The 19468-nt window shown below is 34.8% G+C and overlaps 1 protein-coding gene across 1 annotated transcript in view; it reads left to right on the forward strand.

Moving 5' to 3' along the window:
* The first annotated feature begins 436 nt into the window (after nt 1–436).
* Nucleotides 437–19468, forward strand: part of LOC150098877 (glycine receptor subunit alpha-2-like) — a 108497-nt gene continuing 89465 nt past the window's right edge. Inside the window, exon 1 of the mRNA XM_090405282.1 lies at nt 437–682. Coding sequence (XP_090261408.1) covers nt 585–682 — 98 coding nt within the window. The 5' untranslated portion in view covers nt 437–584. The remainder of the gene's footprint in view (nt 683–19468) is intronic.

Below are 19468 nucleotides of genomic sequence, written 5' to 3' on the forward strand. Positions count from 1 at the left end.
GCACGAACCTTGACAACATTTACACTTAGGAGGATAGAATAATATCTATAAACGTTTATCAGTACGTGTTTGCAGTCTTTAAAAGACAGAATACCAATCATCACTTCTCCTAACATCAATATTGAAAGCATCATCCATTTGGAAGTTTCTTTAAACGTTGTCGCTGTTTAGAGAATGACTGTCGCTTAGCTTCATACCTTTCCCATCAGTCACAGTGTTTGAATTGTTGACATATCATAAATATGATAGTTTAATAACTACCTGCAACGAAACTAAAGTCCTTGCTAAACCAAGAGCGATTTTCCAAGCCTAACACTGATAAAGAAACGTCACAGCAGTTCTAATTTTGGACTGAAGGTTTGATAGGTACTACGCATGCGTATACAGACGTGCGGATGCTATCAAAAACTACGGTGAACTAACAGTAGGCTGTATATAAAGCTATAATGAACGCGAGAATCTGGTCTGATAGGAGAAAACTGCGAGACGAGCTATCTATCGTTAACTTATCTAAGAATTGGTATCACATTAATTCTCCTATTCGCATGTTGTTATTTGGACCGCAGTCGTGATTGCCAACTATAATGGACCTAAAGGTGTTACCACCGAAATCGATTCTGACTTTACTCTTGATTGTCATGGCTACTGTGTTGTTGATGGCGCATGGCACGTGCGGCCAAGGGTAAGTTTCGTTATTTAGTTACGGGCTCCTATAAATATTATAAATCGCTTTTTTGCTAGCGAAAGATTTCCCGATTACCCATGCAGTCGGAAGGATGTAGCGTGAAGAAGCTTCGGAGTAGGCTTAACATGTTGACTGGTAGTACTAAGAAAGCTCAGAAAGCTAATATGATTTTTACCTTTAATTTGTAGCACGTAATGATAAAGTGTGCTGTCAACAGTTCAAAGTAACGAGTTTAGTTATGTAAATTGTACAGCATCTCTTTCGAGGCACATACATCTTCTGTCAATTATTTTAGAAGCACAGCTGATGTGCTCAATCATTCTTTCCTGTTGCTCTGACGTTCTATCTTTCTCATACTTTAATTCTTTTTTTTTATGTGGGATTATTTATTCCTTCTGTCTCTCTTATCTCAATCTATCAATTTTTCCCCCTTCCTATCTCCCCGAATAAACTACGTAAAGATTTGTTTTCGCCTATCTCATCATATTCAAGTCTAAGATTAAATTACCATATATTTATTGCTTGCGTTCAAACTAATAATATTAGACTCCCTCCTTCAGAGATTTCATCGCATTTTTCAACATCCAGTCGCGTAGTAGAGAACTCTCTATAAAACACATTAATGGGTTCACTTATTTGATTGCTGCTCTTACGAGGTTGTTAACATCTCATCAGGTGAACTTCTTTCATCTGTTTGTTTCTCCCACTTCTTCTTTGTCACCATTTAAGTTCCTGTAATGTTCTTGTTCACCCCCCCCCCCTCATCAGATGTTTTTAGACAAACTACAAGCTAACTGCGTGGCAGATTGCTGATAGTTTTTTCCGCACACGATGTCAAATGATTCTTCATCTTGCTGACCCAATTTTGTTATCCTACATCGTGTAGAAACTCCTAGATCTCACAAGAACTATAAAGGACAAACATTTTAAAAGTATTTTTCTAGTCAGTTACAATATGATTATATCAATTCAATAATTAAAACAATTAGTAAATCAATTTTACTAAATTACTATCTATAATTTTATTGCCTTGACAAAATATAAACTATAAAATAACTCTCGTGTAAAGTGTGTAATATAAATTATATAAAATATAAAATATATTCACATTCAATTACATATGATGTTAAATTAAAAACCATTTAAAATACCCGATATACAAGCTAAAACTAAATAAATAAATAATCAGTCAGTAATATTCATGTTTATTATGTCACACTCGACAAAAAATAAATACTATTTATGTAAGATTATTAGTGGTGTATTAAGTTTATTATAATTAAGGCTATAAATAACAAAAATATTAAATAATATTTTCAATTTTTATTTGCAATTATTTTCTAGGTTGAAATTTAAAAAACTTAAATTTTTTTTTGCAATCAACTAAGGTGTAAATAGTTCTTTTCTTACATTGTAGGATAAATGGTACTGAGAGAAAATATATTTGTATGGTTGCAGGAATGCAGGTCATCTCACAAAAAAGGCAGGATAGCTCTAGTGGTAGAGATTGTTTCGCGATTACCTAGCATTTTTGAAACTTCCGAATCCGAAGATATTAAAACCGGATGGATCTCAGAACAATCGATTTGCTTTTCTTCGTTTGACACAGAAAAGACATCGCTGGACTTCGGAGATAAGAAGAATAAAAAAAAAAAAAAAAAAAAAAGAGAGAGAGAAACAGCAGTGTGTTTGTTCCAAAAGTCGGTAACCTTTCACATTACAAACTCGAAGCTCGTATAAATACGGATGAATAGTTCCATTACAACAACCCATTCACCTGTCTGTTAAAGTGGACCGATCTTTCACTAGCAAAGTCAAATTCTGTTTGTCACTCGCAATTCTTAGATTTGATTCGCAACACGTTTCTTTTTAGTACTTCATTTGCTTCTTCTGTGTTGGTTTTGGCCAAGTTCTTGTGTCTTTACAGTATTATGTAATGCAGCAGTACACGTGGCGCCCTCCCCCTCCGACAAAGGAATTTCTCGTCAATGAATCTTGTATATTGCTCTTGAAGTTCCCTTTGAGACCCTGGCCTTCTTTGATACCAAATATAATTTCGCACTGATCTATTGATTCTAGTGTTAAAACTACTTTGAGAGGGTAGAAAGACTATTGATTTTGGAAAAGACAGCGAAACAAAAAAAAAAAGAAGAAGCTAACACTGTTTTTTTCGTTTCCTTAAAAGTGCCGATAGCTTTGTATCTATTTGTTTTCTTTACTTAAAGCGGTAAATTTTCTAAAAGTATAAAAAGAAATCTATGTAACACAGACATGAAGGTGTCAGTAGCCTTTCCCAAACTGTTAAAAAAACTGCAGAACTCTTCAAAGCATAATTATAATAGATTTAAGAGGCCACTCATGATCATCTCATAACGATCTCTCATGTGTTTTGAAATGGGAAAAGATTTATTACATTTTCCGAAGATAGTCCAATAAATTTAAAAACATTCTTCAAGTTTTACAAGTAAAATGGTGAAAAAGGAAATCCTACCAATTTTTACACAATCTCAAAATATTTAAACAAAAACGGATTTCACAACGCCGGTGGAATATAATTACATGTTTTTTTTGGATGATTTATGGTTAACAATTAATTTTTCACCTTCTGAAAATACTGGTTAACTCAGCTTCAGCTATAAGTAGTCATGAATGTTTCTCTTTTTTTTAATATATATTTGGCTAGATGGGTGAAGCAAGAATGCTTTTCATATTCTCCGTTATCTGTAGAAAATGTATGGATGAGGTAATGTAGGGCTATAAGCTCTGATCATGGCGAGGTAACGGCAATAGCCGAGCCTCAGTTAAAATTTCATTGGCTACAACAGTGATTTTCAACCTTTTTCATAACACGACACACCTAGACTAATTATTAAAATTCTGCGGCACACTAAAAATATATTCTTTTAATTTTTTTTTGATGATCTGGCAAAAAATAGACATAATTTTGATTGATTTACACACACAAGAAGATGGAAGGCCAGGCACTAATAAATAAATGCGCAAATTACGACATTATTTCTTTCAATTAATTTGTTCTCATAAATCTCGTGACGCACCTGAAGCCTCTTCAGGTGTGTCGACCGCACATCGGTCGAAAATCGCTGCGCTACAGTATTGCCATCTATTATCCTCTGGAATTCTCCTTCCTAGTCATGAATGTTTCTCCTTATATAAAGGACTGGCTTAAAGGGGCGAAGCAAGAATGCTTTTCATCTTCCCCGTTATCTGTAGAGGACAGCGTAGGGATAAGGTGTTATTGAGCTATTAAAGCTCTGATCATGGCAGGAGGGTAACAGCAATAGCCCAGCCTCAGTTAGAACTTCATTGGCTACAGCAATGCCATCCATTACCCCACATCTGAATGTTTCTCTTTTACAACGACAGGTATTTGTACTCGGTCTCTTCAAAGAACGCTAAGGTATTGATTGATATAGAAGTTAAAAACCTTACGATTAACAGTACATTTAAGTCTAATGAAAGATCTAAACTGTATATTATACTTGATAAGAAATTCTATTATTTTTTAAATCCTATACCCAAGCATAAGAATAATAAACATCGAAATCAGACTAGGTAGTGTCTCTTCCCCTTATGCTTTTGCAATTTGGGATGCTGAGGCAATTGATATGAAGTCAACGGCTTCAGTAGACTAGTCGTGAATTTACTTTATCTTTGTGCTTATACTTGAGAATAGGATTAAAAATGGAATATAAATTCTTGTAAAATATGATATATATTAAAGATGTCGAACGCAAATAATCAAAGAGGAAGATTTAAAATGTTTTAAGGAACGAACTACAATACAGTAAAAGATAAATACAATGATTAATATATAAGAAAACAGAAGAAAAAGGTGCTATAATCAAAGCATAAAGTTCAAATCCTCGATTATAAGTCAGGGAGGATCTGTAAGTTACATAAAGTTCTCAAAAGGGTATGCCGGGTGGCTTCGTCGAAAAAATGCACACACACACACACACACACACACACACACACACACATATATATATATAGCAGCTCATCTTTCTGTTTCAGAATAGTCACATGATCCTGTCCATGATCTAATATCATCAAACTATGTCCATTTTTTACCTCTTGATTCTCTTCCCATAATCTTTCCTTCTAAAGCTGTTGGTGTTCTGTCCTGCTGATCCCCTCAACACATGTCCTGCCAGTCTCATCTTTCTCTGGATCATTTCCTGCAATAAAGATTGTTTTCATTCTCTGTAATACCTCTGCATTTGTCATGTGCTCCGTCCATGAGATTTTCAGAGCTTGCTTATAGCACCACATTTCAAAGGCCATTATCTGTTGTCTTACTCTCTGCTTGAATACCCAGGTCTCTCTTCCATATGTGAAAACTGGCAAACTAATGTTCTTATCATTCTCTTCTTTGTCTCGATACCCACAGAACTTCTGAGCAGATTTTTATTTTTCCAGAAGGCATCGTAAGCTATGGCCGTTATTATTTTTATTTTTATCTTGTTTTCCATCTGCAGTAAAGTAGATGAGGTGCCTAAATATTTGTATTCTGTTGTCTGCTCAATTTGTATATTGTTTATGAATATTTCTTGGTCGGATCTATTTTCTTTTGAGATTCTCATAAATTTGATATTTTTTCGCATTTAAATGTAGGCCACAATCCTTACCTTCTTCAATTAGTAGGTGCAATAATTTGAATAATTTGTTTCTGTTTTTACTATTAGAATGGTATCATCAGCATATCTAAGATTGTTGTATTTTATGCCATTGATACTGATTCCTATAGTTTGTTTTTCAATCTTTTTCTTCACTGTCTCACTGTAAATATTAAATAGATTTGGCGAAAGGATAGCCTTGTCTAACTCCTCTTTTTATTTTTACTTCAGAAGTCTCAGAGTTAAACAGCTGCATTTTATGCTCCTGGTAAATAATTTTTATAAGTTGATGTACATGATATTCCAAGTCTTCTAGAATACTAAAACAGTTTATTGTTATTTTACTTGATCGAAGGCTTTCTGAAAATCTATGAAGCACATGTATATGTTGTTGTTCCTTTCAAGTGATCTTTCCAGTAATAGTTTTAGTTCCAGGATAGCTTTAATGGTTACCATTCCACTTCTGAAGCATTTCTGTTATTCACTTAGTTCACCGATTAAGGCATTTTCAATTTTCTTTGTTGAGTAATTAAAATGAATTTAGATGCATGAGAGATTAGGCTCACAGTTCTATAATCGTCAATTTTGGGCATGATTTTTCTTTGGAGTTCGTATGCAGAGCGACGTTGTAAAAGATTCAGGTAATTCTAGTGTTTTATAGATGTGCTGAATGATGTCCACCAAGGAGATGTTCTCATCATAGAGATTTGATAACTATCCCCCCATCTCTCATTTATCTTTTCATTATCAACGATTATGTTTCCCTCTTTGTCCTTGATGTTGTTAGATTGTATTTGTTTTGCTTTGCCATTAAGATCTTTCACTTTCAGAAATGCCTCTGGTTTTTTTTCTTTTTTTTCTAGCACTTCTATATCGGCGCATTAGTTATTTATCCATTCTTCTTTCAATCTCCTGCAATCTCCTGCATAATTGTTTGATTCTCTTTCCATTGTTTTATATCTTAATATTTCTTCTTCTTCATTTGATCTTTTCTATGTTCTTCTTTCATCGACAAGATCAATTACTTTTTGCGTTATCCATGGATTTTTCTTTCTTTATGTTTATTGATGCGATTCTTAGCAGAACGTTTGATAGCTGTTTGTAGTTTGTTCCATTGGGAAGGTTCACTTTTATTTTATAACTGTGTAGCCAGTAGTTATGAAAACATTTTCATTATATTTTGATTTTGCTGTTGTATTTTGTAGCATCTGTATATCCCAGTTATGTTTCCTTTTTATTTTTATTGCTATCAGACGAATATTTATCATCATTAGGGATAGTCTATGATCAGATCCATAGTCAGCACTTGGCATGACCTTTGAATTCCGTACTCCATTGAAGTAACGCATCTTGATCACAATATAGTCTAACTAATTTTTATATCTTCCATCAGGACTTTTCCAGGTGTATCTTTCTGTTGGTTTTTGTTCAAAATAAGTGTTAGTTATGATGAGACTGTGTTTGTTGCAAAAGCCAGCTAGTTTTTGTCCTCTCTCATTCCGAATTCCAAGTCCAAATGGTCCCACATGGATTTTCTCTCTGATCCAACTTTTGCATTCCATCGCCCATAACACAAATAACTCGATTTTTCTTGCCTCCAGCTATCTTTATACACCACTCTATTTCATTATCCATGTTATTAGCATCTACTTCTTCATTCTGTTCTGTAGGAGCATTTATCTGAATGATAAGCATATTTCTGGGCTTGGCATTTACAAGAATTGCTGATTTTTTAATTACATAAGTGATTTATTACTAATTAGTGATATTAGTGATAGTGATTACCAATAGTGATTTATTACTAATTTTCTTCTCCACAATGAACACTACACCTCTCCTTGATAATTCTCCACCTGAAGAATATAATTTATGTCTTATCATTTGAAAGTTTCGACTCAAAGTCCAACGAACCCTTCCAGAAGGTTTCACGTATTCCTAATATACCAATATGCAGTCTCTCAATTTCTCTCATCACCTTAGCCAATTTCCCAGATTTATTCAAATCTCTTACGCTTCAAGTAGCAATCTTCAAGCAATTTCTGCGTTGAGCTTCTTTATAGCAGTCACTGACTGACGATGCCACAAGATCTGCTTCATCATATGATGAGTCTACCAAAGATCACCCGAGCTTTATTTCTGTTCTATTGAGACATGATGCTTTGCATAGCGGCAGTTTTTACGAAATGGGGCGTCAGAACCATCCAACCCCCAATATGAATGGAAGACGGCAGCTTTCGTTGGTCAGCGGGTCCCTTGGGCCTAGCCGGTAGGCCTACAAAGTAGTGCCACCGATCATCCCCCTCATCCACCACCGAGGGAATGCCCCGATGTGTCATGACAGTTAAGCATCTTGTAGAGTTCTTTACAGGCAGTATTGATTTCTTCTGGAGCCAGGAAACATTAGGTACGCAAGGTTGTCTCCATCTCCTACATAAGAAGGGTTCGCCCTGCCGAATCTTAAAATAATCATATTTCGCTAACATTTTAATTAAATATTTTACTGGACATTTCCTATCCTGTTTTGGGAATATTGGTATTATTCCATATGAAAAATATTAAAAAGACTTTTAACAAACGGAGTTCGCGTACGTCAGCTAACCGCCAAACAAGTATACTGGAAACTTTTTTTGACTTCGGTTTTGGAACGGCTGATCTTAGCACGAATGAAAGTGCTCTTCATGAATATCAAAGACAGATTGGGGCAGGCAGCCTTTTCACCGGGATTTCGCTTTGAGAATCACTTACGGCCCACTCCGGTGAAATCACAATATTGTCCGGGACTTTGTGATCCCTTTTATAATGTATACCATGGTATTGAAACGGCAGGACGCATTTGACGGAAGTTGGCCGAGGTGCTTAAGATCCCAATGCCAACTGCCTCTGAGGTGGTTCTATTGCACTCTCCCCTCCCTCTTGAATAAAAACAAAAAGCACCTCACTTTTCTCGCCAATATTCTAAAGTAACACATATGGAAGATACTTAGAAACATCTAAGTATTTCCCTTCGATTCTTGGAGCAGGAAAAATTCCTCTTGGGCGTAGAACGGTTGCTAGGGAGATGGTGTAGGCCCAACTATTTGTGATATCACACAAGGGAAAATTAAAGTTTGCATACATCCTAACATATTGATTTCACGAGGTTTTAAACTCAGATTTTAAATATCATGATTGTCATTTTAGTCGTATTCCAAGGTAGCAGTGTTTGGCTTGAACAGACTTGCGAATGCGAAGGCCAACATCGAGGCGGTCCCTTTTCAGGATGGGATCTCTCTGACCAGGTTTCCACAAATTTGTTTCCTTATTTTATTCTTTTTATCCGCTTATTGGGTATTACATGTTTTTATTCTTCCTTATTACTATTGATTTTAGTATTTTAAAGTAGTTCTCTATTTTTATTTTATGTCTATTCTTGTCAGGTTTTTTAGTGTATTCCCCCCCCCCCTTTTTTTTAGGACTCTTTCTTTAATAAGTCAAACGTTTTAGAAGTACCCAGTGGTTCAACAGCTAAAACTGGTCAACTTATTTAGCATTTTTGCTGGTGTGCCTACTAGCTAGCGATTAACCGACATGTCACTGGCGAATTCGTAGTTATATAATTTCGCATTCATATCTTATCGCAGTTGGAAAAGCAGTGTGACATTATGCCTTCCAGTTGGAAAAGATTTGAGTTCGATTCTCGTCGTCATGAAGAGAGTATTAATATCGTTGACCTTTTTCAAATGAATGCAAATTAACCGGTGTTATACGGAGGCTGAAGAGTTTCCCGTATTTGATTTTGTCTCTGATAAAATAAACTACTAAAGAACGCACTGAATTTGTATTCAAATATATATTTGTGAGGTGGATTGTGGAATGGACTTAGAGGTGAGTCCTAGGAGCGTATCACATAACAATAATAATAATAATAAATGAAAATATTGCGAAAAGAGTACAAAAGGCTTCCTACAAATTAATTTAGACAGATTCAGTTCATATTAAATACAATGTATCAATATTTCTGCAGATGCACTACACAACTTGCTCCAACCAGAATAATAGTCTGATAGCAAAGTCTTATGACTTCGTTATTGTCTGAGATTAAACGTTCTCAACATACTGGGCGTCATCGGTGGAATGTTACTCTGGTGGATAATACTTGGCATGTTAAGAACGTAATTGGGAAGTGTGACGTCATCACACACGAACATAAGAAACAATAGTGATTACAGGATAGGAATCGCGTTCATTAGGATGCCATTGTGGATTAATTTGTTTATGATTTACCACATGTATTTCTCCGAATTGTCTTAATATAATTCCGATGTAATCAGGGAGATTATCGATTCTTACTTTCTACGATTTGTGTGTACTAATCATTTATTTTCAGATAACTAATCTTAATTATCATAAGATTTTTCAATAATATATTTCATTAGCAGTTATTATCTTCCTTGCTTCTTCTTTGTTTTTCTCAGAAAAGTAACGAAAAAAAAAACCAGCAGTTGTTCTACTTGTGTGGGCAAGTTGTTTGTCCTTTTTGTGCCAACATGTTTTGGCTAACACCATATCCCACTAGTGCAGTGTCCCAAAGAAAATAAATTCCATACAATTTGGGTACGAAAATAGTCTCTCGGTGCCTCCTTTTTAGTGGATACTTGGAAAGTTTGCCTTCTTCAATGTTTACGTACGAATCAAATAACTTGCTTAGTAGGGAGATGTTGACAGAATCACCTATAGTTTTTCACAGACTCGTTAACCAATGACTATTCATCATGCTAATAAACAACTGACGTCATCCCAACATTTCTATGTTCAACTTTTCTTCAATAATGTAACTGCTTTATATGAAATTAATTAAGGTGTGTTAATATCAATACTTTATTTTATATGTTTAATGTCAATAAAGTTTGTAAAATACTTATTATTTCTTATCTCATTTCATGACATTTAAATTTAATAAATTGTAATTAATCTAATCATTAATTAATAGGTATTAAGAATGGTATGCATATGTGGGTCATGCTGTAATACGAATTATTGTGACTTAGGACGTCAATGAATCTTATTTAATTATATTTTAAATATAAAACATTTAATCTAATATACGTAAGTAATACCATATCTTAATATTATTTTTCTTGCCATGATTAAGTTAATGCTGTTGCATTATTTCTTTGAATACCAAAGCTCTTTTTCTCTTTTCTTCAGTTCTGATATAAATAGTCTGCTCAAGACACGAACAAAAGAAAATGATAGTACCTGACACAGATCACTAAAGGGTGGTCACGAGATCCACAAGCAAATGGTTGCACGCCTCCAAATAGCATTCTTTATATTCTTCTGACAGAAACGAGTCCTGATAAATACGTTTGTGTCTCAGTCAAGTGGTTTCTGAAAAGAAAATTGATGGGAACAACATCTTGGCTTGATACATATATATTTCAGTTTAATATATTCAACTTTTATACTTTTTTATCACAAAAAACAGCAAAGGGAGAACACAAGTATTATACTTATTATATATAATAATTTGTGAGTTCAACAAACTTCATCATCGGCCTGTAGAGTAAGATAGGCTGAGAGTCAGCAGATAGTAGGAGAGGAAATAAAGATAGAGTGCATAGTGGTAGAGTAGGTAAAAGAGGCCTCAGTTGACCTGTTTCAGCTGTTTGCCCCCCAGGGGCGTTTCTAAAACGGTCGTTGATTTTTCACTTTAAAAGAAAAGGAAAAATTCTAAAAAGGAAAACATGTAACAAAACAAAAAGTGAAGTACAGAAAAAAGCAAAATATCTGGAGGATCTGGGCCGAGTGATGCAGCTCACAAGGAATTGCACCGCCTCGCTGTAAGCCTTCGCCGCTCGGGTTCTCAGGTCCTCCCCCACCTGTGGGATCTAAAAACCAGTGAAGCTGTGTACAGAAAACCCACAAGGAGGTTACTGTGTCTTTCTTTTGTTGTGGGCTGTTATGATTCTTTTGGCCACCTCACTTCCCTTGGCCATGTCCAGTTTGCAGAGAGCTATGTAGAACGCCGAAGCTGCCTCCTCGTCTATATCCAGGGCTACCTCTACTTGCTCAGGGGTGATTTTGCTGATGTCATCAACGAAGAGATCACCCCATTTTGCACTGACGATGTCAGGATGCTTCCCTGTGAGGAGGAGTTCTCCTACTTTTTTCATCGCTTCTTTGAATTTTTCTTCCACCCCCGGGGATACCTTTAAGGAGATGGCTTAGAGTCTCCCCTGCTTTTGTGTGAGGGACTTCTGGGTGGGCGGTCTCAGATACTTTTGCTGTTTTGGGCGTTACCAACTCTTCTTCCTGTGGGCTTAATGGCCGTTTGGAAGTGTTGGAGTTTGTCTCCATCTCCTCTACTTCATTTTCTTCTACGCTCTCTAAATTGTCTATATCTGAGTTCGCATTGGTAGCCTCGCTTTCTTCTGTTGGAGTTACCATGATGGTTTCGATATTGGCAGTTTCCTTCAGGGTCGGAAAATCTTCCTATTCTGTAATTTTTTCATTTTCTGATGATGATTGCGTGATAGTACCTCCCATCTTTTCTGCATAGGTTCCCGACGGGCATGTGTTAACTTTGTGGGCCTTGGACCCGCATTTTAGGCAAGCCATTTGTCCAATGCAATGCATGACTTGTTGTAAGGCAGTTTTTGCATCTAAGTTTTGGGCAGTTTTCCCCTAGGTGGTCGAAGGATCCGCATCGGAAGCAATGTTTCTTCACACCAGGGTAATTGACCATTACCCTGGCCGATCCTATGACCACAAAATTTGGCACTTCTGCCTTCATTTCGATTACTTCCGTGACTTCACCAGACTTCCAATTTGGGAAATCTGGATCATTTACTACTTTGACATCTGATACTACTCCCCATTTCGAGAATGTTGTCTTAATAATGTCGGTCCCTTCCTCTAGGTATTCTAGGGGAAATCCATTCATTTTTAAAGTCTTCTGAATACTCTTTACTATAAATGGAAACACTCTCTTTCCTTGGCAATCTATCTAATCTAACCCATGCAGTAGTTTCTCGCTTGTGACGGAGTCTTTCGCTACCACTTGGTATCGACCTTCTCCCTAAGTAAGGGGTAAAGCCGAAAATCTTCTCAGCTCCAACAGAGCTTTTGCTAACTTCCTTTTCGGGATGCTGGCCTCCACTACTATCAGAGTCCGGGTACGTGGTAAAGCAAACGACATGATCGGTGTGTGTGTGTGGGGGGGGGCTACACTATTCCCACCACCGAGTGTTTTGTTCTTACCCCAGTGCGGGATTTATTCTGTATCTGCTGTTGTAGTTTATTATCAAGTGCCTCTATGAGACGCTTTATCGATAATAACTGAGCGAACAGATACTACAAGTTGCACTTAGCTCTTCTCGTTTAAACTGATAAGAACAGATACTACACTTTGATCTTGTTTTATTTTATTTTATTTATTAAAGATTTTATTTTACTTTTATAAAATAAAATAAAATCTTTTATTTTATTTAGCTAATTCAAAATAACGGGATTCAAAATGACAAAATTCAAGATGACTAAATTACCTTCGAGATTTAAATAGTATATTTAAATAGTATATTTAAATCTCGAAGGTAATTCAGTCATGCCAAACGACATGACAGGATATTTCATAGTTTTTCAGATGAACATTTAATTGTTTTTAATCTTCTAAAAGGACCTTCACGCTGAATATATTTGCTTAAAATAACATTTATTTTGCATGCAGAAACAATGAAGTCTAGTATTTCTTGTGGTAAGGAAGTGAGGTTTCTGTTGTCTTAATTTAAATATCTTTCGCTATATCTTGGTTGATTCTTCTAAATAATGGTTGGAGCTGAAAACGATAAAAACTGGATTTTTTTTTTTTTTTTTTTTTTTTTTTTTTTTTTTTTTTTTTACGCACCACTTCGATTTATGTTTCATGAGTTTTTCTGCACTTGCAGCACCTTTTATATTAAAAAAAAAACTTCTCAAATATTTAACGCCAGAATAAAGAATGGCTCACTTGTAGAAACCATTAAAATGAAGATACGGTGGAAAGAACGATGATTGAAATGGAGAACAGAAGATAAAAAAAAATGAAGAAAACAAACGAAGAAAGCATTTGGTTTTGCTAGAAAACGACTCACTGAGCTACCTGATGGTAACATTTCATCGATTTTACATTTGGAAATGTTCAGATAAACATTCAAGTTGCAGAGAAAGAGGGAAGGATTTAGTAATAATAAGGGGGACACAAACTGGGGGAAGGAACATCGTATGGATAAATTAACCAGCGTAGGAAGACAGAATAAACGATGCGTGTGTGTGCTGTCAGGTGATTGTGAAAGTTTGCCGACTTATTTTTCAACTCCAAGTCCTGTAAGTTTTTCAGGTAATTACTGAAATATTTGAATTTTTCTTTCGCAAAGATCTTTCTCGTAGGATGCAGAAGGAAAGCTGGTATTAGATGAACAGATAAATCGATGGAATCTCTAATCACAGTAAATCCAATTGGAGAAACGTACTCAGAAAAAGTATGGATATAAAGGATTAGAGAAAATATTCTAGATTACTGGAGGTTGCATAATTTACTACCAATCTATAAATATCAGAAAGTGGATTATACTCTGAGTCATAATTATGTTACTTTTTTCTCGGAACTTTTGGATATATTTGCTTCCTATCGCTAAGTCGCAGTCTTACATCCCTCCTTTTCATGTCAGTTCGAAATAAATAAAAAAATAGACACAAAGATTTTCTTTTAACTTGCTCGCCAATTAGCAGGCTTTTAATTCTTCTGTGTGGGTGGATGTTTATGAATGTTTTTAAATGTAAGATGAATTTCATCCCACATTAAGACACTATTGCCTCGCATGTTGAAGACAGTAATGCTTACAAAGCTAGCAGACTGGTACTCCTGTTGACATATAAAAAAAAATTCTAGAAATAAAGGGCAGATGGTGCGTCTCTTCCACCTTCCTTCACGTATAGTTAAGATCCCTGGTTAGTTTTATAATATAAATATATGAGTAGGGATAGTCCAAATTCCGACAAGTCTGGGGCAATGAGGTCCACTATATTGTTTGTTGTTATTACGTGTTTTTCTAGCCCATTTACCTGTTTCTTTTTGTTTTCTTTTTAATAAAAACGTTTTTGTAGTTGGGAAAGGTGCTCTACAGTCGTACGAGACGGGCTATCTTACATACATTTAAAAGTGTATAATGGTTCCTCACGCATCAGACAGGATCGAACGATAGATGTGGTTTTAACAGAAGGGAAAATGTTGTCATTCGATACGAAGTTTGTGAAACCAGCATATCCGCTAAAGTATGACATGTTTCAAATATTAACTCTACTGAAGATAAACTTTAATCAAAAATGTACTTTCAAAAAATTAGCTATAGGCTCGCTTTACATAACAATCAGTGTCATCAGTGTCCTATAATGCAAGTGTATGACTATCTCCGATCAATAAATGAACATGTGTAGAGTGACCTCAGCAGAACTGGCAGAGCCCACTGATGCCACAGAAATTAAAATATGACATTTATTAAAGAAAAAGTTTCGGAAGGATAAAACCATTTAGAAACAAACTATTCTCTATAAAAACGTAGTTTTCTTTATATTTTTAATTTTTTTATTTATCTATATGTTTTAATCTTATTAATAAAGAAAATAAATCAAAGATAAGAAGTAATACCTTTTAGTTATAAGCATGATGTAACTATATTAAAAGGAATTTTTTGTGCCTCGCATATATTTGTATTTAAAATAAATTACTAAGACTTCTCTTCTCTGAAATGACCTACATTCGAATCATTCAGAAGAAAATGTCGCTAAGTTAGTCATTTAGTAGCACGTTTTCCACTCTTCAAGTTTTCTGGCTTTGATTCATTTCTTTCAACTTCCGATAAGTCTATCAACCTGTTCTAAGATGGTTTATTATTAAACACTTTAAGTAACTGTGAACAGCTGCTGAAGAGTTTCTAAAGGTTATTCTTTTCCATAAGATTATGAAATCTGCATTATATTGAAGTAATGCGTAAATAATGTCGCTTATCAGGGCGACAAATCGATAATTCTAAAGTACAATTCATATACGTATTATTTTTATATGAATATATTGTCAACTGTCTAATGCGTTTTGAAAGTTAACAATATTCATACTCATGAAAAAAAAAATGAAAAAAAAAGTTCGAGATCCGAATAACGTAAACAAATTCCATTTTGCTGTTAAAATATAGCTGATAGGCCAAAAAGCGATATAATTCTCCCCACGCAATATATTTTTGTTATGAAATCTTTTGTCGTTGTATGCTATTTTATATTTACTTCTATAAATCGCCATCTTCCAAATGAATTGTGTATACTAAAAGTCAAATTACCGTTTTATCTTTGCTGTCATTTTTGTTTTTACTTAACAGCAATAACAAATTACCGTTTTATCTTTGCTTGTAATTTTTGTTTTTATTTAATAGCAAGATATAAATTATAAAAACTTTAAACCACTAAAAATCCATTCTGCAGGAATAAATGACTAAATTATTAAGTTAGGATAAAGCAAGAATTAAAACCTCTATTTCCTATTTTAATATTTTAACTTATTTAAAATCTCGTGTGACAAGAACAGTAAGCTGATTTGAAGCATTAGTAAGGCTATTGATCCGGGTTCCCTCTCATCGTATGTATTAGATATATCAATTCTTTTTATTTTAATCAATTAATTTTAGGATTTAAAACTTTTATTCATATTAAAACTTAAAAATAAAGTAATTTACATATTTTTTAAAAAGTTAAAATGAATATTAAAACTTAAAAATAAAGTAATTTACATATTTTTTAAAAAGTTAAAATGAATTAATTAAATAAATTCTGATTATAATTTGTGAAGCATTTCTACACCTGCTAAATTAAACAATAGATTAACTACTTAATTTAAAAGTAGTTTTAACTTATCCAATGGTGAGATGCGGTGATTGATTCATTCAATCCAATACTCTTGGAGGGTAATGGATGGCAATGCTGTAGCCAATGAAGTTCTAACTGAGGCTCGGCTATTGCTGTTACCCTCCTGCCATGATCAGAGCTTTAATAGCTCAATAACACCTTATCCCTACACTGTCCTCTACAGATAACGGGGAAGATGAAAAGCATTCTTGCTTCGCCCCTTTAAGCCAGTCCTTATAAGGACCGTAAGATGCGGTGAACTTATCCAATACCCTCGGAGGGTAATGGATGGCAATGCTGAACCAATGAAGTTTTACTGAGTTTCGGCTGTTGCTGTTACCCTGATAGAGTTCGCTCTTTTAGGGTTTTTGCCTTAAGGGAGCAATTTGAGTCTCCGGGAAAAGTGTTCTCCAGCATGGCCCGGTGAGGGGTTCTTGTCGGTGAATTATTTTCTTCGGAATGAGCAGTTCTGCTCGGTGGTCGAGTTTCACTGAGTGGAACCAACGCGGAGATTTAGACGGTTTTTCGCCCACGAATGAGTGGCCTAGAGATCGTCTGATTTTTTGAGATTTTACCCCTTTACTTAAACAGAGGGTAATGGATGGCAATGCTGTAGCTAATGAAGTTCTAACTGAGGCTCGGCTATTGCTGTTACCCTCCTCCCATGATCAGAGCTTTAATTGCTCAATAACACCTTATCCATACACTGTCCTCTACAGATAACGGGGAAGATGAAAAGCATTCTTGCTTCGCCCCTTTAAGCCAGTCCTTATAAGGACTCAATCACACTACTTTTAAATTAAGTAGTTATCTATTGTTTAATTTAGCAGGTGTAGGAATACTTCACAAATTATAATCATAATTTATTTAATTCATTCATTTTAACTTTTTAAAAAATATGTAAATTACTTTATTTTTAAGTTTTAATATGAATAAAAGTTTTAAATCCTAAAATGAATTGATTAAAATAAAAAGAATTGATATATCTGATACATACGATGAGAGGGAACCCGGATCAATAGCCTTACTAATGCTTCAAATCAGCTTACTGTTCACCACATTACTAATACTTAGAAGGCTAAGTGTAACGTTATTTGGAAAACCAATAAGAAGCTATTTAATAATAGAATCAAAAAGTGCTTTTGATTTATAATGAAATATGTGGTCGTATCGGATTTATTCAATAGGATAAACAACCACAGACGCTGTCTACGAAGATGGAGAATTTACGCTCCAATACTGACACATTTCGTGTTTCGTTTTTGCCTTTAGGAAATGAGTTCTTTCGTTGACTGATGGTGTGTGAGCAACTTATCGTCTGTGGCAAATTGGAACCCAGAGGCATAGTGTGCTTTGAGATTCTTCTAATAGATTGCAATGGTTGAAAGAAGCTGTGATATACTGAAAAACGTTTTATTGACAAGATAATATTATCTGTTTTTTTTTTTTAATTTTTTTTTTGTAGAAAACAGAAACTTATCTCTCAAGTTCAGTCTTCAAATGTCTGAAGGCAGCTGAAGGATCAAAGAAAAATCTAAGCCATAGTGTTTCCCCCAGGCATGTACTGTTTTGAGAGGATGTAAAGATCGTCACTCGAGACAGGCTAACTCACCTCAGACTGAAAATCTTTGATAAATTCTTCGCGTCATAGACGGAATTCAAATCCAAATCCAAATTAGGTTCTTTGACGTCTCATACCATTCTTATTATTTTTTTAGTTTCGTCTTGATGTTATGACAAACTTTTTTTCTAATGAAGTTTAAACCCCTAACGCCTTCTCATGCTTTTCTAGTAGTATTCTAAGTACTTAATTTGACAATAAAATATATAGAAAGAAGTAACTTTTAGCATAAACGGTATCTTAATATTATTATAATCTGTTCTTTTGATTTCAATAATTTCAGAAAAAAATTTCTGAAATTATTGAAAAAAACCTACAATAATTAATTATTAATTATTGTAGGTTCTACGGTATTTATCGCACTTTCCTATAATAGGACTAAAACCTAATGAATTATTAATCTCGGTACTTAAAATGTTCTAGATAAACATTTGGATACATTGTCTTTTATAAAAATGCTGGCGTATTGATTCAATGATATGACAAAACTACAAAAGGTTTTGAGAAAGATTAGCTAAATTTATTCAAAATAAAAAAGTTATATATAATTAGAAAAAATCTTTATATATACTTAAAGAAAATAATTTGAAATATTATTAAAACATTTAAACATAACTTAAATAATGAGGTGTATATATAATAAACCTTTTATTTAAAACAATAAAATAGTATGAATAATCTTTTTAGAAGGTTGCATAGAAAAAATTATCCTTTCAAGACTACAAGAAAAATCAGACCAAATAGGAATAATTTCAAACGAACAATTTGGCTTCCGCCGTATGCACAGCACAGTGTAACAAATACACCGACTAGTGGAGCATATCACTCAAGGATACAACTGGAACCTTCACACAGCTGCAGTTTTTCTGGATATTGCCAAGGCCTTTGATAAGGTATGGCATCAAGGATTACTCTACAAACTCATTCAGGCCAACATTCCAACAAACCTTACCCGTCTAATAAAATCATACCTCACTGACAGATCCATGCAGATAAAAATAAATGGCACCATCTCAACTAGGCGCAAAATCCTGGCAGGAGTACCACAGGGATCTCTTTTGGCTCCTTTACTTTTCACAATCTACGTGGCTGACATTCCACAGAACCTGAGGACTACCATCACAGCCCTATATGCTGACGACACAGCCATAATGACGAGATCTCTCCGCCCACACCTGGCGATCAGTCGTCTCCAGGATACTATCACAAAGCTAGAGAAATGGTTCTCCGACTGGAGGATACAAGTAAACCCCGTCAAAAGCTCAGCTATACTGTTCACCAGACGCAAAGCCTTCATCCAAGATGATATTGAACTTCTCGGAAAAAAAGATACCATGACAGACAGAAGCCAAATACCTTGGAGTACAGCTAGACAAAAAGCTAAATTTCAACAGCCATATCAAGCTCATAGGCACAAAGACATCCAGAACCATAGCCCAACTCTATCCCCTGATCAATCGCAACAGCAAATTGGATAAACGCAACAAGCTGTTATTATATAAGATGGTAATTCGACCAGTAATCACATATGCATCCCCGGCATGGAGTCACACATCCAAATCTAACATCCAGAAACTACAGAGGATACAAAACAAATGCCTGCGGATGATCTTA

Source organism: Typopeltis vanoorti, chromosome 15 (assembly GCF_054136105.1).
Source record: "Typopeltis vanoorti isolate ZY-2024b chromosome 15, IOZ_Tvanoo_1.0, whole genome shotgun sequence".
Taxonomy (NCBI): domain Eukaryota; kingdom Metazoa; phylum Arthropoda; class Arachnida; order Uropygi; family Thelyphonidae; genus Typopeltis; species Typopeltis vanoorti.